This window comes from Cavia porcellus, unplaced genomic scaffold (assembly GCF_034190915.1).
Source record: "Cavia porcellus strain 051 isolate PalLab524CR breed Dunkin Hartley unplaced genomic scaffold, mCavPor4.1 scaffold_14, whole genome shotgun sequence".
Taxonomy (NCBI): domain Eukaryota; kingdom Metazoa; phylum Chordata; class Mammalia; order Rodentia; family Caviidae; genus Cavia; species Cavia porcellus.
In genome coordinates, this window is record NW_026947497.1 from 6,040,064 (window position 1) to 6,062,736 (window position 22,673).

A 22,673-nucleotide genomic window follows, 5' to 3' on the forward strand; every position below is an offset into this window, starting at 1 on the left:
GCAAAGAGTTCATGAACAAAAACCAAACTGCAAGAGAAGTGCTTCAAAGAATTAAAAACTGGGATCTCATTTTAAGTTTTTGCACATCAAAAGAAAATCACCAGAGTGAAAAGAAAACTCATGGAATGAGAAAAAATTTTTGCCAACTGTCCCTCAGACAAAGGACTTCTATCTATAAAGGACTTCAATATATAAAGAATTAAAAAAGATCAGGTCCCCCAAATTCAGAGACCCAGTCCAAAAATAGGCTTCCAAAATGAATGCACAATTCTCAAATGAAGAAATACAGATGGCAAATAAATACATGAAAAAATGTTCAACGTCATTGATCTTTAGAGAAATACAGCATTGAGATTTCATCTCCAGAAAGAATGGCTGCCATCAAGAAATCAACCGATGACAAATGCTGGAGGGGCTGTGGGGAAAAAGGAACCCTTCTTCACATTTGGTGGAAGTGTAGACTGGTACAACCACTGTGGGCATCAGTGTGAAGATTCCTCAAAAAACTAAGAGATTCCATTCACCCCAGCTGTTGCCCTTCTGGGTATTTTCCTAGAATTGAAAACATCTTACCACAGTGATATAGGTGCACCCATGTTTATAGCTGCACAATTTGTGATAGCCGGATCTTGGAAGCAACCCAAATAACTACTCAGCTATAAAGAACGATAAAGTCAAGGCTTTCATAGATAAATGGAAGCAACCAGAAACCATACTCATAAGTTAAATAAATCAGACTCACACGTGTAAACACCATATTGTCTCACTAGTATAAGAAACTGAAAGAGTAAATAAGATCCAAAAGTCACAATGGATATAGTGAAAGAGAAAGAAACCACTGAAAGGGAAATCGTAGTGTTTGATCAGTTTTTGCATGTCTGTATCTGGTAACCGGAGCAACTATTTAGAGATAACAATATGCAGTATAACAACTATTGTTCAAATTTCTGTCATGTTGTTTTGAAATCCTGTATTGCTATTGTTTTTGTTGTTGTTGCTGTAATTGTTGTTTTGATTTTGTTATTTGTCTTTGAATTGGGGCGGGGCCTGATCTTTTTAAATTCTTTATACATTCTAAATAGAAGTCCTTTTTCTGAGGGATAGAATAAATTGTTATAAAAGGGCAGTTAGAGCCGGGCGTGGTGGCTCACGCCTGTAATCCCAGCACTTGGGAGGCTGAGGTGGGAGCATCGTTGTGAGTTCGAGACCAGCCTGGGCTACAAAGTGAGCTCAAGGTCAGCCTGAACTGCATAGCGAGAGAGACCCTGTCTCGAAAAGACAAAAATAAAAAAATAAAAAAAGTAAAAAGGCTGTTAGAATGGGTAGAGCTGAGAACAAAACAAACCTACCACATGTAATGATACCAACAATTTTTCTGAAGAGTTTACATTAAATACCAGAAATCCCTAAAAAAAGTTACATAAAGATTTAGAAAATGTCTTGTATTTCCTATAGTATTTACATTTTAATTGTATTATAACCCATAGTTACCCATCCAATGTAGATTGATTCCTTGATTAAGAAGAAAAATCTATTAACTTCATATGATATATGAATAAATCAGATTCCTTTTGGTTAAAACTAAAGTGTGTATATTTTCAAAGGTTTTCAAGTATTTTCTATTGAGAATTTTTTCTATACACAATTATTAATTCACCTGCACTTTTGGGAGGGAATAAAATATTAGATTCAGGGTTTGGGGATCCTTTTTTCTTTCTTTTTGAACAGGTGACTTGGGAACAGTACAGTATCAGAGTCCTGCTTTATACGCAAAGTGCTTACTCTTCCTAGAAACTAGTCCCCTTATACCCTGATACTCCGGTCCAACAGTGTACCTTTTTTCAGTGCTGAATAAAAATGGGCCAGGCAGGGATTAAAAGACCAGCACCACAGGAAAGTGAAGCAGTGAAAGTTCCAGGCCTTTAAGCTCCTCCTTGTTATATGAGGTTCATAAATTGCCAGTTTGCTGAGACCCTTCACCTCCTCCTCTTCCTGGTGCCTCCCAGCAGTTGAGCCTGTATTGTTCCTGTCTGGGAAACATTGTTTTCCCAGGAATGCTTTCAACCCATCTGTTAGAAGAGTTAGTATCAATGAGCAGTGTGTCTGTTTTGCTTGATCTGTGCATTTAATCAATGAAAAAGCAGGTTGATCATCTTTTACAACCTCAGGTGTTGTGTGTGTTCCTCAATTTACTTCTTTGCTTCAGTGTTTGATGATAGTCACTATATCTTTAAGAACTTTTTATTACAGTTGAGATTTACCAAGGTATTTGATGCAGGAAGTATACTGAGGGCCTGGGATATAGCTCAGTATACTGTGCATGAGGTCATGAGTTCCATTCCCAGTACCAAACAAACAAATGAAAGTCTTCTAAGTACAAAGATGTATGGAGTTGGATAAGATTGATGAGTTTGTAGTCTCATTGAGAATTTTTAAAAATAAGACAAACTTGATTAATTTCAGAGTAAATGTATTGTCTACCCATTTGTGAAAATAACCATGCTACTGTGGGCAAGTATCTAAACTTTTTGAGCCTCTTTTTTTCACTTGGAAAGTGGAGATTAAATGCATACATTTTATGTAGTTTTACATAGGTAGTTTTCAGTGTAGAAAATAAAGTATACAAAATGCCTACCTTAATTCTACCATGTAGGAGGATTCCAATAAATAGTTTGTATTCTTAGTACTATTTTTATAGTTGACCGATTAAACATACTTGTTTACTCCACAGTATTTTCTAATCTCAACCTATCATTTATAAAAGAAATTCAAGTCTCCAGTTTTTCACTGTAAAATCACAGGAATTGGCTTGTGAGTTCTAGTAATTCTCGCGTCTCTATAGTTAAGCGAGTGTAAGGCAGTGAGCCCCTAATGCTGTCAGCCCTTACTCAGGATTCTCTGTATCGGTTCAGCACATACCACAATTTCCTAGCATGTCCTCCTTACTTCAAATCTTAGTTTCCAGCAGAACACAGGAATGTTTGGGAAGAGATTCTGCTTATCCCAGCACCAGCAGACAGCGGCATCTCTGCTCATCACTGTGTACCGGATCTCCCCCCCCACCCCCATCTGTTTTTCTTTTTCTCCTCACTATGTCCAGCAAATAACAACAATGCTAAAGTGCCTTCCACGTTTAAAATCTTTTTACCCTTTTTTTCCCCACATGTAGCATCCCCATTTACTAAGTCTCCATTAGCATAAAATTCACTGAAGTCTGTACTTTAGTCTTTCTCTCCCAATCCTTTTTTGAAAAATTACAAACCCATTTTTAAAAACTTGCAAAGTTAGTATAGCAAATACTCACATAGCTTTCATAGGGATTTATCAACTTTTACTGTTTGGTCTTAGCTGCCCTTTCCGTCTGATACACATTTTCCTGAACCACTTGTGAGAGTTCTTTGTAGACATGGCAGCATTTCAACCCAAGTACTTAAGCATGTGTCTGCTAAGAACAAGAGCATCCTCCCCTGTAACCACAGCCCAGTTTCTTCCTTGCAGGAGCGTTAGTACAGCACTGTCGCTGGCCACGCTGCCCACACCCACCTTCTCCCTGCTGTCAGCACCCTCACTCTCTTTTCAGTAGCCAGTCGACAAGCAAGCACTGTGGTCCTTTCAGCGGTCATCATAAGTCCCTTTAATGTGGACCTTGGCCTTGAGCTTTTTGTAACACTGGACATTTGAAAAGAATGTATGTGAGTTGCTTTATAAAATGTTTTCAATTTGGATTTAAGTATTTCCTTTATGTAATGAAGGGTAAACTATTGACAAGTGTGCAGGAGAATGACAAACATTTTGGCATGTGTGTTGTGTACCTGGTGTTGTACCCGTGAGTGCACCGCACAGGGAACCCAGGAGACCAGTGTGAGAAATGATTTGTGAAGTTAAGTTTGATCATTTGCTTAGGATTCATCTGTCATACTTCTTTATTGAAAAAAAAATAGTACTTTCCTTTTGAAACAATTGATTACCTCTGAAAGCTACTTTGAAACTGTCTTGTTCCCCAGTAGCTTTTCAGCAGTGGTAAGTTACTCACTGATTACTAACCAAGTTGAATGTTGTTACCCAAATTGAATATTACAGTGGTCATTGTAAAGTGGTGATTTTTGTATTTCTCCTGTGCTTTGTACACTTACTACCTTTCCCTCCCTTCTTGACCCACTTATAATCAGGCTTCTGCCTGATCACTGTAACACTGCTGTTGCCAAGTCCACCAGTGATTTCCATTTCCTAATAACAAACGAATTTCGTTCCTTGGTGCATCAGCTGCACTTGACAAAGTTGGTAATTCCCTTCCTTAATTACTGTCTTTAGTTTGCATTCGAGGAACCAATAGAATGACTCCTTGTCAGTTTCCATTCCAAGTTCATCTTCACCTTCCAAACCTTCTAAAGTTTAAAGACCTTGGAGTTTAATCTCTTACCTCTGCTACAACTCACTGTATGGTAGTTTGTTTCTTTTAATTCATCATGCCCAAAACTATGGAAGCATTCAAGAGATTTCTCTTTTTACCTCTGTAATGTAAACCATCAGCAGATTATTTCAGCTTTATTTTTAAGATATAATAAGTCAAATCACTTCTCACTCCCTCCCTGCTCATCCTTAAAACCATTATGTGTGACCTTGACTATTAAACTAACATCGTGCATCCACTGTTGCTTGCTCTTAGAAATCTTTTTAAAAATGTTTATCAAATAATGTTTCAAAAAGCATCAATTCAAAGTATAATGCAGAGTTTCTCCGTAGATGATAAAGCTCTGCATACTTGGGCCCTAGATTCTTCTTCATCTTCTTTTCTTCCAGTTTCCTATTCACTCAGTGTGAAGTACTTGTTACTCATTTTGTCTGGAAAACTCTCCTCCAGACAATCCCTTGATGTACTCAGATCTCACATGTCACTTCCTTGTCAGATAGCTGTCTAAACTAAGTCTTCTCTTCTTTTTGTCCCTGTCTAGCTTTTCTTCCTGACATGGTTTGTTTGTGTGTTCTGTGTGTATCATCTGTCTACCCGCAGTGCTCTGGGGCAGCAGGCCGCTACTGTATCACCAACTCCTGAACAGTGCCTCACTTAGAAAATATGTATTGAATTAATGATTGAAATTCCCTTATTCTTCTATTAATGCTGGCAAGAAATGAGGATTTTTTTTTTTCTCATTTACAGTGAAACTCTTAATTTAAGGGAGGAAGTGTGGCTTCTTTTTATTAACTTGAAAGTAAAAGTTAATCACATGTTTGTAAGATTAAACTAATGGAAACTGTTAGAAAATTTCAACTAACCACCATCTTCCTGCTGTTTTATGTTCTATTTTTTATTTCTCTGCATGTCATAGATGGGGGTTTAAGTAATGGGAGGAAGTGTATAAGACCTCAAATCTAGTTTTAGCAGTTCTCAGAAGATACCAGTGTATTTAACCCTATTTTTAGGATTGAGGAAAGTCCCATGCCTGCTCTCTGGGCATGTAGCTGTGTGTGGTTAAATACTACCACACCTGTCCCGCTAACAGTAGGTAACAGACTTTAGGGAAGATAATAAGGTGTTTATGTTATACCTTTCATTAGATATGCAGAAATGTTAAGTACTAAACATAATCTGCAAGAGTTTGCGTAAGTAGCTAGCCATTTTTGTGGCTAATTAAGAAATATGCCAACTTTGGTAAATACTACTTATGATTCAATGTTTTCAGAATATTTCAGCATATTCTTTAATAAGTTATGTCATTTCCTTTCTAAATCAATGCTCAAGAAGAAATGTTACTATGACTAATGTATTTGAGTTTTTAACAAGCTTTTATACCTCTCAGTTTCAAGAGGAAAATTATTTTGGTGCCTTTCATTCCTTTTTAGTGCCGCTCAGTGACTTGAGCTTAATTAGCATGTCACCAGGTTTTAGACTTAATTTGTGGCGGTCCCCAGGAAATGCAGTTGTCATGAGGTAGGAGACTTTCTAGTGTAACCAATCCGATCTGTCTTGGTTTACTCTTTTCATTCACTGAAACTGGATTTTGAAAGGTGAAAAGGCATTTTTAAGCGAAAAGGTGTGAAAACGCAGTTTCCTAAAGTAATTTCAAAAGCTAAAAATAGAAATTCCATTTGACTCAGTTATTCTTGTGGATATCTTCTTAGAAGAGTTAAAACATCATATTATGTGATCCATGCATATCCATGCTTAGAACAGCAAAACTATGTGAAATAAATGAAATACAAGGTGAGATAGCTCACAGTTTCTCTGAGAAATCAAAAATATAGATAATGAGCAAAATAAAAGAGATGAAGAGAAATAAGAAGACAGGAGGGCTCTGGGGAAGGGCAGAAGGGAAGAGAATGATTGAGCCGCAGTGTGTATCAGTTCGTATGTACGTAAGAATGTGATCACTATGTACGGCAAACACATACTAATAAAAAATCATTAAATGGTCCCTAAGTTGTCAAGTAATGTTAGGAAGCACTGTGATATTTTAAACTGAACTCATCTCTGCACTGTGAGACTCCTAGAGCCTTTGCTGTGCTGATGGGCACCATGATTCCCCTCCAGCACTGGCCAGTACACCAGTTCCCACTTTCCTCTGGAATATTTATTCCATGATCCCCCCAGAACTGTTGGAAACTGCAGGTAGCAGCAAACCCTGCATGTACTATCATATTTTAAATTTGCCACAGTAACAGTTAATAATAACTGATAACAAAATACAACAATTATAAGAATATACTGTAATAAAATTGCCAGCATCACTACTCTTTGTACCTTGGAATCATTACCAGGTAAAAGAGTTACTTGTACCTGCAATACCTCAACAGCCAGTTTGTTCCCTGAGATGATTCCTGGGTGCTTAATGGGTGGATAGCATATACAGTGTGGATGCCTGGACCACAGAACAGTTCATGTCCCAGTTGAAACAGCAGCATGGTATGAGATCTCAGAACAGCACACAATTTAAAACTGAGGATTTTGGTCTTTTCTGAAATTGTTAATTTAAGACTTTCAGGCTGTAGTTGATTGTAACAACCCACGGATGAGGGCAGTCTGCTGTCTGTCCATTTCCTAATTTGCCTGATAGTGGAATTCTTGAGTTTTTTTTTCCTTTCAATGGTTCGTAATATCTTGAGAGACTGGTGGTTGTTCCATAAATGATTTAGAATACCTGAAATGTACTTGGTACTACTGACCAAGTGAACAGTGTGTTTAAAACTTCAGAAAGGTGGTAGGGTATGATGTGTCTAGGAATCAAGTGATAGTTCCATCTCTTCAGAGATTGGAGAGAGCAAAGGAGCTCAGGAAGTGAGCTGGAATTTGAAATTTCAGAGTTAGAAATCTATCCTACAGGCACAGGATTGACATTGGTGACTTTTAGAAAAGTCAGTATCATAAGTACAGTTATGTAGAATGGGTGTGGAAGGGTAGAATATAGGGAAATTTTTAATTAGAAGACCATTACCATAGCTTATATAAGCAAGAAACAGTAAATGTAAACTGAGGCTGTGCCTTTGCTGGAAGAAGATGAACAGATTGATACCAGAAAGCAAACCTATTTCATCATGGAAGATGTCTCCTAGCACCTTGATCAGGGTTAAGTATGTATTTAGTGCTTTTAAAATATAAACCCTGTAGGATTGTCCTGAAATTATCAGAGAAAAAGTAGAACTCCAGTTTTCAGTTGTGGACAGACAGTTCTGCCCTGCCAGGCTGTGGACCCACCTTCTCAGGTCTCCCTGCTGCTGCAGCTTTGGTGCAGCCCCGTCTGAGATCTGGCCCCCTCTATTACTTTGAGTAAGATGGGGCCACCCACGTACAGCTGGGTTAGTTCTGAGGTCTTTTTCTTTCTTCCATCCTTGCTGCTGAGGTCAACTTTGGGCCCACAGGTTTAGCACCCTTGGAAAGAGAAAAGGTTTAATAGGCCCAGAATTCAAGATGTTTAAACAGTGCCTGTGGAATTCATATGAATGACACTGTCAGATGCACTAGATATTAAGGGCAAATGATTCTCTGTTTCGGTCAGTATCATAGTATACATGTTATATACATATACATGTCATATACATAGTGCCTTCATAAATACTATTTAATGCTAGTAACCCTTACAAAGATGTAGCAACTAATCCTGCTCTGTCAGCTTCATTAGATTGAGAAACCCCCAGCAGGTTAGTAAAGCGTATTACTGGATGGGTCCTGGAGGAGTGGCCTTGGGTAGCCTTTGTGGTTGCTCACCTGTGTCACTTTAGATAGCTCTGCTCTGCTTCCTAGCTGCCTTAAACTAAGCAGCCTGCTTGGTTCTGCCTCCACCTCCCAGCATGGTGCTTTGCCTCGGAGCCTGCCAGCCATGGACTGAATCTCTGAAACAGTGAGCTAAATTTAAATCAAACCTTTCCCTCTCTAGGTTATGTGTCAGGTATTGTGTCTCGGCAATTAGAAAGCTGACAAACACAGAGACCAATGTTAGGATGTTGCGTTGTAGTGGATAAGTTACCCCTGCAGAGCCTAAAGCCTTATGGACGATTAAGGATTTGATTCACAGCTCTGCAGTTGAGGTACGGCATGGTGGAAAAGCTTGTCTGCTCAGCATAGTAAGGAAAAACTGAATTCTTAAAGCATGGTGCAGTGTTTCTAGAGCAAGCATTTCAAAAGGTAGTCATTTTCACCATTGCTGAGACAAAATACCCAACACCTACAAGTTAAAGAAGGAGAAATTTAGTTTGGAAGTTTCAGCTCTTGCATGGTATGCTGGCTGCAGCCCAAAACAGCAGGGCAGAAAGGCCTGGCAGAGGACAGATGCTTACGACGTGGCAGCCAGGAAGCAGAGAGAGAGGTAAGAAAGGAGCAGGGAAGGGAGTAACCCAGTGCAAGTCCTGACTGCAGTGACCCGCCTCTTCCGACTCAGCCCCAGTATCTAAGAGCAAGTCAGCTACGATACCTCTACATCCACTCACCTTCCAGGGCTCCCAGCTGTAAACCTGAGGCTTCGAGGATCTAGATACAAAGCATAACAGAGGAGGAGTGGAATCCACTGGAAATGGGGGGCACTTGTTTCTGTTATACAGGCCAAGTGTGCACAGAGCTCCCATTCTGGGAACACGTGTCTCCATGGGGATGCTGCACATAAACACAGTGTTGATGTTATCAAAGGATTTGGGGCCATGCCACTACACATAGAGAATTTTGGTTTGTTTGTTTTTTTTTTTAAACAAAAAGACACAAATAAAATTGAACAAGGAAAACTGTGGATCTAATCATAATGAAAAGTAGAGTACAATGCACAAAAGAGGCTCTCTCTAGTGGGAAAATTGGCTCTCATCATTTGAGCTATGAGAGTATGATTTAACTTAATTACTGTGAAGCATGCCAAATTGGAAGCCAGAGGAGGATTACTCAATGCCTTCAGAAAGTTAATGGAACTCTTAAAATACCTTCCTGTTGTTAACTGAAACCTCTGAAAAAAAAGAAAAAAGAAACTTTTCTAGAGTTAACTTCTTTATTCAAAAGCATTTCAGTTTCATCTTGTGGACAACTTGGACGATATGGTGGGCTTTTTTTTTTTTTTTTTTAAGAAAACCAAAATACCAGAGCAAAGTAATGTTTATTTTGTGTGGTATAAGTAGTATTTGAGTAGAATGGAAATATATGTGTTCAATTAACTGTGGGTTCTGGTATTCTAAGGTCAAAATGTTCATTTTAAGAGAAAATTAGCAGAAATAAGATAGTTTTAAATTTTTCATTATTCATTTTATCTTTCTTTTATCAACAAAGCAGAAGCTTTGACTTAGTAAATAAGGTGACATATTTTCTGTAACTTTTGTCCCTCAAATCAGCATCTTACCTAAGGTTTTTTAGTTAGCACCTTTTTAAAAAATGTTTTAGAGTTGGGTGTGGGAAAGTTAGAGATTTAGGGTATTTTTACTCAGCATCGTCAATACTGTAACTTGAAAGTTCTTCCCAATCCATTTCCATTCCTTTCTTCCTGGGTAATGTGGTTTTGCAATAAATTGATTGCTCAACCTCCCTATGTCACTTTTTTATAAAATCAAAAGGGTGCTACAGTTGTGAGATGGAAGATAGCCTCTTCTGGAAAGGTGACAATCAAAGGTGAATTCATTAAACATAGTGACTTATGAGACTCTAATACCATATTCCAAAACACTGACTTTCAAAACTTACATTGATCCTTTTTGCTGGCCGGTTCTTTGAAAATTTACTTAGAGGAAAAATTGGGATAAAATGCAATTATGACTGATTCTGAAGAATTAATTTTCCCTTAGATATAATTAGTAGAGAAATCGCCTGCTTGCCTTCTGGAAATCCTCTCACTTCCTTGAACTCTTACAAATGAAACACACCAGGATTCCAAAATCACAATCTAAGCTACCTGTTTTCTTAAGAATTAGTAGAATGTGTTAGAAAGAAGACTGAACCTGGAATGAGACCGGCAGGAGAGTTCTAGATTCACTTCTTAGCGGCCATGTGTCTTTGGGCAAGTGCTAAGGTTCGGGACCTCAGATTTAGCATTCAACTGTCCTGCTATGTAAAAAAGAAAAGAAAAGAAAACCTTGTAAGTGACAGATTGAAGCTGGGTAACACGTCATCTGTATCAGCCACTTTCCTGTTGCTAGGACAGAATACTCGGCAGTGGCAATTTGAAACGAGGAGAGGTTATTTTGAGTGGTTTCTGAGGATCCAGTCCATGATCAGCCAGCTGCAAGGCAGAAACAGCAAGGTGGAAAGGCATGATAGAAGAAAACTGTTCAGTCCATAATGGCCAGGAAGCAGGGAAGGGAAGAGCCAGGGCCCAAAGTACACCCTTATAGGTGACAGCGCCCTGACTCAGCTCTTGTGACTGGGCTCCTGACAGCGCATTCAGCTCCACACTCACCAGTGGGCCGAGTCACTGGTAAGTGCAGTGCTCCCGTGATGCAGTCACCTTCCCCAGAGCCTCTCCTCTGCACACATGAGACTTGGGGGGAGTGTTTTATAGCGAACCGTAACCTCAGCTATCTAAGTGCTTAATAAATTCCAAAGCTCCGTAATCAGGTCTTGTCAATCACTCCAAAACATTTTAGAAGCCTTAATTAAAGATAATTAGGTTTTTATAAATTATGGTTGTTGAAATTACTTTAAATATACTGTACAATGTAGTTTATAAAATACATTTTATAAGCTCAAGTATAATGTCTTATAATTAAGATATAAATAAGATATAAATTTATTAAGAAACAAAATATTGTACGTTTCTTTCTCTCTAACATTTTCTAAAATAGTTCTCCGCAGGCAGGTTTGCTTGTTGAATGACTGAGGAAGATATTTCTGCAGTCATAATGTATTTTTTAGGAAGTATAAGTTAGCTTCTTTCAATATTTCGAGTTTTTGCTGAATTCTGCCATCTTTTCATTCCTAATGAGTGCTTTGCTGGTATATACATACACAGCATTATCAGAGGAGAAGCTCCGTCACACCGCTGGGCTGCTGTTGGTTTCCTACCTGAAGGTGGGTGTGTGAATGGACTGGAGGCCTCAAAAGTGTCCACCACTGCAAAGGCTCACTGCTGGGAGCTCAGTGCCATCAAAAAGATGATGCTGCCACCCTGCAGCTGGCTTTTAAACACATAAAGCCCACTATTGTACATTTAGTATTTCCAGCACATTATCCCACAGTTTAAGACAAAATCTCCCTGAAGCAGAAGCTTTATGTTTCTTATTTCCGTGCTCCTTCTCAGGAGTTCCTTACAAATTCTCTTCCTGCCCTCTAACTTTTGATGTCTTCATACGTTTTAAATACCTGTTTCTTACTCCCTCACAAGAATTTTCAAAAACTTGCCTCTCTACTTAAAATACTAACTCCTAGTTGACTTTGTTTTGCTATTTCAGTAAATGAAGGCAAAGCATTGATTTCTAACTTGAATCTATACATAGTGTCTGCATGATGTAGCATGCTGCCTTAAAATGCACTATGTGTTACCATGGAAGAGAAAATTCATTTATTAAAACTAATATTGAGTGCCTATTATGTGCCTATCAGCCTTTTGATACTTTTTTTTTTTTTTTTTTTTTTTGTCTTTTTCCTTTTTACCGGTACCAGGGATCGAACTCACAACTGCCTGCTTGGAAGGCAGGCGCTTATGCCGCTGAGCTAAATCCCCAGCCCCTGATACTCTTAATTGGAACCAGTTTCATGTTGTTCTAGGAAAAATAACCTATATTTATTCTAGAAACACAGGAACAATTTCAGCTAATGGTTCTTTTGTGAGGAGATATTATAATAAATTTTTGCCTAAGTATCATTTTGTAATAAATATTTTTGCTAATTTATAATAATAAGCTTTATAGTAGAAAATATTAGTAATGTTTGGCTAATAAAGAGTTTGAAAAATAGTTATTTCCTCTTCTTTTTTTTTTTTTTTTTTTGTCTTTTTCATTTTTATCAGTACCGGGGATCGAACTCACGACTGCCTGCTTGCAAGGCAGATGCTTATGCCACTGAGCTAAATCCCCAGCCCCTATTTCCTCTTTTTAAAGATCATTTTTATTATCATTATTGCAAAAGTAATACATATTTGTAAAAGCAGCCTGGGTGAGGAAAGGTGATGGGGTTGGTTCCTCAAGTTCTAAAGCAAAGATTCAAGTAAAGGGAACACTTGTATAAAGGCCTGATTTTGTATCGCTTGTTTAGAGAGGCTTGGAACATCAGGGTCACACACAAGGCAGAAAATGACACTAGCAGTTTAGTCAGGGCCCACATCATTAAGGTCCTTGTTTTCTCACCAAGAAGTCAAGTTTCCTTTGTTTTTGATTTATATATGTTGGTTTTTTCTTAAGGCAGAGGGAGGCCTTAAAGCTATGTAAGCAGAGAAAAATATTTAATGGTGGACTCTGAAGAGACTTTACCAGTGAATCCTACTGTTAGTGTGACTGGAGTAGGAGCCCCTTGGAGACATGGCCGGATCATGGGCACGGTAGGCCTCAGTGGTTTCACCCACTGATGTCCATAGCTAAGTGTGCTGTTGGTTGCAGTAGGTGAGTTACTGGGGCTGAGGGTGTATCTCTCACTGGAACTCTCTGTCCCTCTTTTTTGGCTGTCATGAAGTGAGCGGCTTTGCTCCACCACCTTCCATTGTGCTGTTTCTGCCTTGGAGCCAGCTGGCCATACACTGAATCCTTTGAACCATGAACCAAACTGAACCTCTCCTCTAGGTTGTAAGTATTTGGGTGCTGTGTGCCAGTAATGAGAGAGCTTACTCAGTGTAAGCTCTTGCATGGAGTGAGAGAGAAGCTGGTGAGTGTTCCAAGGGAAGAGGAGCCTGAGAAGGATGTGGATTCCAAGAGATGGCTTTTTTTTTTTTTTTTTTGTCTTTTTCCTTTTTACCGGTACCGGGGATCGAACTCACAACTGCCTGCTTGCAAGGCAGGAGCTTATGCCGCTGAGCTAAATCCCCAGCCCCCCAAGAAATGTCTTAATCTAGAATACTAGGGTTCAAAATGACTCAATGAATTTAATTGAAAAATTCCATTTTAATTGAGTCAATTAATCGCAGTGAGCATCAGCTGAGGTTGAATGCTCCTAAAAATTTTAGGAATAATCCTACTTAATTTAAAGATATACATTATCCAGGGTAAAAATGATGCAAGCTAGTATTATAAGAGAACATTTAATATGTAATGTGAGAATAACAATGCTATTTATTTGGATAGAACTAATCTCTAAGGGACTCACTTTGCATATTAGAGTAAGGCTGCATTTTCTGTGGGATATGGAGACACAGTAGGCAGTGGCCTTTCCCCTCTGGTCCTGTGAATACTTCAGGCCCATCTGCTGTCCTCCCCCCTCCTCGTCTGTCCCTCATTGTTAGCTCGGTGCGGTTTCTCTTAAAGAAGCTGGATTGCTGTGGGCCTGGTCTCCCAGCTGGGTCTGTTTCTCCAGAGTAGACTGGCGTGCTCCAGATCTTTGTGAAGTCCTCTCTAAAGTCTCAGCCATAGTATTCATCTTCAGCACACGTGCTGTTGCAGAGCACCGATGCCCACACACCTTCTTAGGGCCCTGTTAGCTCCTTGGAAACAGGGATTGCTATTCCCTGAGAGGTGTATCCACCGCATGCAGATGGTGGATATCCTGGGCATATCCTAGGAACCTGGCAGCTGTTGAAGCAGGAACACTATAGGTGCGTGGGGCCTGGGCTCATCTGCCCACTGCCCTGCGAAGCATGAGAAAGGGCTTCCATCAGCTTGCCTGGCTTGCTGCTGCCCATCAGGCTGTTGTGAAAACACTGAAACTGATTATCACCTTCCCCCTTCCCTGTCATCAGCCCACTGAAGTGCCACCTGGTCTGTTGTGCCGTCTCACACCTCCCCTGGGCAGAGTGTGCTGCAGCAATCTCTGGGGAAGGAATTTGCTTTTGCTCTCTTGATTTTATAGCTTTTTAAGAGAAATCATGTTTTAAAAATTCACAGGGTATGGTTTTTGCAACATCTCAAAAAAATGCTTTGAAACAAACCATAGAAAACATTTCAGGAGTGAAGCCTCGTAAGTATCCAACCCAACCATTTTCATCCTTATAAGCAGTTTACCATGCAAGGTACTTTGTTGCTTCAGACTAGAAAATGAAAGAGCTGCCTGGTTTGGGACATAAATCATGAGACTGAACATGTATCCTGGATATACATGGGCACTTTTTCCACTGAGGTTCTTCTGTATTGTTCGTTGTTCTGGACCAAATGAAAATGCTGGTCTTTGAACATGCCTTTTCCTTGGCTTTCCTTTTCCAGGGCTTCTGTCCTGTGCTGGCTTTGAGAGTCAATGTAAACAACACTAAAGTTCCAGTATTCCAACTTGGATTAGAAGCGCCATTGTAGAAGGACATCACAGAGTGGACCTCCCTCTCCTGGATTAAGACATTTTGTTCTTGGGTTTCTTTTTCCATTGTACCTAAAGGACTCTTACCTTTTAGTCAAGCTAAAAGTAGAATGTAATTATTTGCTTCTAAATGATATCTCAGGCACAGGATACTGGACAAAAATAGAAAGTAGGGTTTGATCTTTAAATTAATACCATATCCCAAAAATTCTTTTTTTTTAACCTTGTTTAAATATATTTGCAATTCTGGTTCTGTTTCCAGAAGCTTCATAATGTTTATAAACTGCAATGGAAGAGGGAATGTTTTATTAGAGGTAATTTTTCCTTAATGCATTGGCACATCTGGCTGCCGTATTTTTAGCTCAACCTCTCTGACTATTACTTGTAACGAAAGTCTCTCTCCTCACACACAACCCTGGAAATACCTCTGTGCCTTCAATACACACACACACACACACACACACACACACACACACATATGCACACGCACACGCAATCTTACAAGGAAAAGTAATCCTTATCAGCACTGGCTTTAGAAACAGCCCTAAGAATTTTAGGTAATTCTAAATGTCTAATAAAAATATAGTGTAAGATCTACTATTAAGTACTGTGTTATATTTAATAACTTTTTCTTTCCTGATTCTGGTTCTTAAGAAAAAAGATAATTTCTCTTGATTTTGTTTTACAAAAATCCTTTGGCTAGAAGCTGCTGGGAAATCTACAAACAGAGCAAAGACAGAAATGGCTGTGCTTGTTCCTTTTCTCATGCTGGCTCCTTGCTAGCAGAATTTGTGATTCTAGCTCTCCAAATGGCCTTGAAGGACTTTGATTTTTTTCTGTTTTTGTTTTGTATTCTGACTGTTTTCCACCCCTATCTCCATTTTTCCTATTTTTGTGCCAAAAATAAGGCACATCAAGGTGAATAGCAGGATGGATGGGCAGGAGCGATGTGGGTGCAGTCCAGAGGGTTGTTAGTGTCCAGTGCATGTGATGGGGCAGAGGTGTCCACCGTGTGGGTGTGGCTTGCCTTGGAAGGTTTGGTCTCTGGGTTGGGCCTAAAAGGGAAATAACCCTTCAGGAGTGGAGCAGAGAGGTGGCACTACTTTAGCAAGGGAGTCTTGGTCTCCTGGTGTGCACCCTTGGGAGGGCAAACTTACAATCCTGAGTCTCTCTCAGCTCCTCCTGCCACTTGTCAGGGGTCCTTGCAACAGCCAGCATGCTGCTGCATGCACCTTAAGCCTCTAAAACTAAGCTAACTAAGCCTCTTTTTCTTAAGTCCACTGCTTTCGGTGTTTCATTATAGTGAGGAAAAATTGGGCTTAATACAGAGGTGTACACTAAGGATCTTTCAGTTGTGCTATGTGTTTGAAGTTTTTCTTAATAAAATCACTTAGGAGTGGTTATCCATAAAGGATGGGATTACAAGGGCTTTCACTTCATGTTTAAATTGTTTACAATTATTTTATTAGAAAAAAATATAGATAATTCCTTTAAAAGCCACATTCAACTATCTTCACAAATGAAACCACCAGATTATTGACTTACAACCTCTCTGTGTTTGAAATTCACTTTATAGACTGTGCTCAATAATTGAGATTGTATTTAAAGATCTGTGTAATGATGGTATCATTATAATATGGAATTGGTTACATAATTAGGGTGTATAGTTAAAGAAATACCATGCAGCTATTAGAGTATACAGTGTAGACAGATCCACTGACATAAAAAAGATACAATACTTTGTATGCTGGCTATGGAAGTTAAGAATTGTGAACATAGCATGTGTGTTATATATAAATATATATATATATGTTTACCCTTGAATTCTGAGGTTACCCTTGAATTCTGAGGTTGTCATTTTCTATTTTGCCCTAAGGTAAAATCTCCTAATGCTTTTTATTTAATTTAGTAACATGAAAAAAGAAAGAAAAAGTAATACGCTATTTTTCTGTTAAAATGAACCCAAAAAACCTTGGTATCATTTTAAAATTTTTTATCAAACCACTCTTGTAAAGAATGCACTTGAAATATGTGAAAACAAATAGTGTTTTTGTCTTTCTGGAGATATTTTTGTGGACTTGCCTAGTGGCTTTTGAAGTGAGGTTAAGTTATTTTCATGCTGTTAGGCCCAAGGCATTTCATACTTGGAAATGCCCTATCTTTAATCTATAATTGCATTAAATTTCTATGTCTGACTCATGAGGAAAGGAAACTTCAAAGCAAGAAAAAAGAGAAAAAAGCCCAGAAATTTACCATTTTAGCTAGATCTCTCTAAATACAACTTCCACTGATTCAGTTCAAACAATGCAAATACCCTGACCGGAGAATACAGGGTTCAAGAATGTGCCAGTAAAATGGCAAAAAAGCTTTTATTTATTTTGCATCTCTCTATAAGGAAATTTAAGGAATGTATTGAAAGCACATCAACTTTGCTATGTATGTCTGAAAGTGATAAAGGGAGATAATGGTTTCTGGCTTTCTTTTCCATCTAGCTAAAATTTATTGCGCATGTTGCTTATGCTCCTGAATTAATGTTTAGTTAGCATTTCCATCACTGGAGGACATTTTTTTCATCAAAAGATATATTAGATAAGCGAAGTAAAAGTAGAATTCATCTCTGCATTGCAGTGGTCTAGACCCCTGTAGTCAGTTTCGTGAAATCCACTGCATTCCTCTGTTTGTGCATGTCCTTTTCCTGTGCTCTAGAGGCCCTTTCCAACACTTCGTCCCTCACGGTGGGTAATGTTTTCCTCATCTCTCGTCTTTCCCAGGCCGAATGACCGGTGACCGAGCTTTGAGGAAGCAGCAACAGCTAAACAACCTTGTTTATGTGGTCATGAGTCAGGCCAAACGTGGTGACAGAATTGTGGATTTCTGCAGTGGTGGGGTATCACATGTCTTTTTTATTCTTTTCAAGATTGTGTGACTTTTCTGTGTCACACACAAAGCCATGTTTTTGCTGTCTTGTAATGAGCAGAAACCACAGGAACCAAAGTTAACTTCCTTCTTGCTGACTTTTCCAGGGCCACCTTGGAATTGTTCTTGCTCACGTGCTGCCATCATGCCAGGTAAATTCTACATAATAAATAAAAGGCAACATTTTGTAGGAGGGCTTATCCTTGCTCTTGAGTTCCCAGTCACTCCCCCAACTGAAATATGCAGCACAGGCATTTTCTTTTGCCTTTGAAGTAAACTTCTAAGGTAAGAATCCTAAGAAGGGGGGGGAGAGATAAAATATGACTACTAAACAGTTATCAGCTTTTTAAAAAGGTGTAGGTGTTTAAATACTTTTTAAAATACATGGCTCTTCCATTGTTAAATAAAATAATTATGATTAAACTTATTTAATTTCCAACATAATGATAGCTAGATATGCTGGCTTCTGAAACTTACATTAGCATGTTTCTCTGGTATTCTTTTGATCCACTGCATCAAAGTTATAATAAGATAATAAGATTTGGGGGAAAAAAGAAACCTAAACTTATCAGTCCATCAAATGTGTTTCTTCTTCTGTTCTCATTAAAGCCTTGTTCATTTGGACATTACAGTTAGAAATTCTAAAAATGCAAATGTAGTTGTAATCCCTGCTTCCACTCAATAATATAGCTTTACACATGTCCATATTTTAGTGACTGTGGAGTACATTTTTAAGTAAATGTATGCTTGTGTTTAGTTGTTGCCACCGTTGGCTAGAAGTTTGCACTTAGTCTCCCACCATGTTAAATTAATTCCCCACAGTGACCATCTTTTAACACAAAAATGTTGGGAGGGCATCTTCTTCCTCTTTTTTTTTTTTTTTTTTTTTAAATAAATACATGTTCAGTGAGACAGTCTTTCTGAGCTCTCTGGAAAATGTGATCTAACTATACTAAATATTTGCAGGAGGAAAAATTTGCCAAGCCAGTACACTGGTCAGAATAACACACAAGAGAATGGTTAGAGAGAATGGTCTTCTTAGACACAGAAGACTAAATAAACCAGGAAATTTAAGAGAAATGTGTTTTATTATGAAAGAAAATGACCTTCATGATGAAGAGGAAGAGAGTTCATAGAGCAGATTCCTGGCAAGGTAGAGTCAGGGATGTAGTCTCTTTTTTGCTTTCCTAGTGTCTCCTAGAGGCTTGGACAGGTGGGGACTGGGAAAAGGACAGGCTAGAATAAAGACTGGGAAGTCTTCAACACCAAGGGGACACTAACAGATTTTACACCAGAGGATCCAGGCTAGGTAAGGGCCAAACAGGAACCAGAAGTGGGACAGCGGGGACAGCGAGGAGGCATCTTCACTGCTCTCGGTTCCGGTTGGAGGCCCCTAACGGCTCCCTGCCCTCGGCCTCACCTCTCCCGCCTGGGCTTCGCTCATTCCTGCTGGCAGAATCTCGTTTTTCCCACGGTGCACTGTCCGGCTCCCAGTACCTCTCCACCCCTTCTCCAGCCCGCTGTCATTATTGCACATGGCCCGGCAATGCCAGCTTTCTCAGGCCTTCAGACACGCTGCACTCTGTCCCGTCTTGGGCTTCCACATGTGTTTTGTCTGACTTAAGCACTCTTCCTTCCACTAGCTGATTTCTGTTCGTGTTGTAGGCCTCAGTTATGTTAATTCCCCATAAAAACCTCTTGGTTATCAACGCTGGGTGCTTCCATTACACATTTTTGGTCTCTCATTAAATACTCTCATAAGCTTGCTGTGTAGGCGCATGCCTGTAATCCCAGCCACTTGGACGACTCAGGCAGGAGGATCCTGAGTTCTAGGCCAGTCCGGGCAACTTAGTGAGAGACACACACACACCCCCCATCTCAAAACTAAACAGCACAAAAATGCTTGTCCCACTGTACTGCCATACTTGTTTCACTGATAGCAAGTATCATTCATTTAACTTGTAAGGCTTCAAGGACTTCTTTCATGTCCGTGCCAGGGTAACTGGCATAATTCCTAGCACAGGAGAGAGGCTCATTATGGAGTATGTGTTATTAAGGCTAAGTAATAATGCTTGAACTGAAGTCTGAATAATGTTACTGAATATACTGTTTTTTCCTGGGTAAAATATAGGTTATATTAATAGAAAACAAAGAATTATCATTAATCCGTGCTAAGAAGAGAAGTGATGCACTAGGTTTAAGCAACATTTGGTTCATTCAAGCAAATATGGAGTATTTTGCAGGAATGTTTAACATTGGGGTAAGTAACCTAGCAATTTCCATTTATTTATGTAAGTAAGAAAAATGATGTGCCCTACAATAAATGAGATAATTTTGAATTCTTTCCTGAACAAGCAAATGTATAACTTTCTATACTTTAGTATAAAGTGCAGCATATGATTATTACTTTACTGATAGCTCTGCAGAGACCACATTTGACTTGGGAATTTCTCTGTGCACAGCTTTAATTTAACATCAGTGCTGCGGTGGAAGCACAGCTTCTTCCGTGAAGCAGGCCAGCAGCCAAGCCTGTGTGACCCAGGCCCCAGGTGGCGAGAGGCCATGGCCTGTTTCCACCTCAGAATGTGGGGTCCCTTCTGCACACCCTGGTCTGTTTGTCCTCGGTGGGTTACAGGCACAGACCTCACTGTGACATACTCTCATCACTTCTGTCTAATAATTCATGAGCAACAACTAAAAATGTCTTTTTGGAAGTATGTAATATTTTTCTCTATGTTTCATAATTATATGCCTTTAATGGCTTTTTTCTCTTTTTTATAATTGTATTTGTCAAGGTATAAAATACATGAATTAAAATCACTTAGGAAGCTAAACCAAAGTTAGATTCACTCTCAAGGAAATAATTTGCCTAGGAATATTTTTGAGGCATTGTCACTGAATAAATCTGATGAAATGAATCAGTGGCTATAACTCCCTGGTTAGATAGAATGCAATAAAAATAATAGGATTATAAAAGGAAATCAGAATATCTGAGCACTGGAAATACATTCAACTTGCATCAGCCATGATTGTGTGAAATTTTAATAAGGGCTTTTTCAGCATTTACCTTTGCTTTACAAATACTTTTGCTATTTTTCTTTAGATATTAAAATTAATAGTGTAATCAAGATTTTAAAAACGAATTTTAAGTCAGGATCAATCATTCTGAGGAATTTTTAACAAATCATTTATACATGAGAATTTAAATATTAATTACTAGTTTATCTCTATTAATACAATAACATGTATGCGGCAAAAATAAACACACTTCCTACCTTGCTGACCAAGTTTGATTTGAAACCATTAAAGGGAACAAGTCAAAATATTTTCATTCTTTTTTGTATTAAGGTCTTTCAATACCCCTGGCATGCTGCACCTCCATCGTTTAAGTGTCTGGTTTACATTGTGCCTATTTGATAAATACATTTCTTTAGAAATACAAATATCTAATTAACATATGAAAATATTCAAAGTCTTTGGAAATTAAATGCACTTTAAACTACATTTCATTTCATTTTTCTATAAAAAATTTAAAAATAGTATTACTCATGGGCTGCGAGTGTCAGTGAGATGATCCTACTGACGGCCCCATTTACGTGATACTTACCGTGGTTTGTTAATGACATGAAAATCAACTAACATGGTAAACAGTGATGCAAAGCATGGATTGGGGAACTAGAAATGTAACTCAGTGGTAATGCACAAGCCTTGGGTTCAATCCCCAGGAAGGGAAAGAAAAGGGGAAAGAGCACAAGAAAAGACAGAAAAAAGAGAGAGAAAAGAAAAGGCAACACATTGGGTTCCCATGCCGCACTCCATGCTGCACACTGTATTACTGCGTGGTCTTGACCAGTTTATTTAAACTATCATCGTTCCTTTTTCCCTTCTGTAAAAAGGTCCTAAAATTCTTGCTGATACAATACAGATACCATGCATGCAAACTGAGGCAGGTGCCTGGGCCTTAGGGAGTGCTCCATTCATGGAGCCTCTTACTCCATGCAGTGTGATCTCAGATGTGAGAAAACTACATTAAAAAGCAATGGGAGTAAATTGTACTAATTGGTATTTTTTTAAGGTGTCTGCTATATTTTGTAAAAATGTTTTCAAAACACCCCATCTTTAATATATTTTATGTATATAAACATATCAGCAATAAAGATTGAAGAAATAAATACATAATAGATATTCCCTGGCCCATTAGGTCCTGATAAACCTTTCCTAAGAGGACATAGTGCAGTAGGCAGTGCAGTCAATACACCGCCCGACTGAGCATCGCAGCCTCCTCTCTGCTCACACAGGGCTGGGCGCTGAGGCTCCCGCTGCCACCATCACACATCCTGAGTGAGCCTCCCTAAGCAGGTGATGACCAAACAGGAAAAGACCAAACCGTGAAATGTGGCAAATACTGCATATACTGCATGGCGTCACATTTATACTGTCACAGACTGGGTCAGAGACCATAAGCAGAACGTAAGTTAGGGATTATCTATATTATTTCCTGCAAAACAAGTATTTGGTTGTCATAGGAATAACCTTGCATGGGCTTACTGATTTTCATTATAATGATGAACAGTGTCCTGAGGAAAATATAAAAATCTTTTCAAAAGTAACTTCTGAAAAGGTTTTTAGGTTCTTTCCAGTTTCCATGTATATAGCTGCGTGACCCAGAGGTGAGTATTATGGTACATTTAAATGATGACTTTTCAAAATTATTTATAAAGGTGTATTTTTAAGGCTACTTTTAAAGAAAGTATATTATTATTTTCTTTCCTATTCTTTTTTTTTCTAGGATAAATAAGTCTCATTATTTTAAAATTTCATTTTAAAAAATTAAATACCTTGACCATTAATTTCTAAAATAAATCTTAGTACTCATCCTCTCAAAAATGATCCAAATACTTATTTTCAAGTATTTGGCCATGATTGCCGA

General features: G+C 38.7%; 1 protein-coding gene across 5 annotated transcripts in view; it reads left to right on the forward strand.

The window, feature by feature from the left end:
* Positions 1-22,673, forward strand: part of Gstcd (glutathione S-transferase C-terminal domain containing) — a 178,855-nt gene that overhangs the window by 80,968 nt on the left and 75,214 nt on the right. For 4 of the 5 annotated variants that reach the window (XM_063260591.1, XM_063260592.1, XM_013150586.3 and 1 more), the window contains exons 6-8: positions 17,599-17,714; positions 17,851-17,895; positions 19,875-20,003. In XM_063260591.1, the coding sequence (XP_063116661.1) occupies positions 17,599-17,714; positions 17,851-17,895; positions 19,875-20,003 (290 nt within the window). The remainder of the gene's footprint in view (positions 1-17,598; positions 17,715-17,850; positions 17,896-19,874; positions 20,004-22,673) is intronic. The other variant, XM_063260593.1, reaches the window with a different exon arrangement.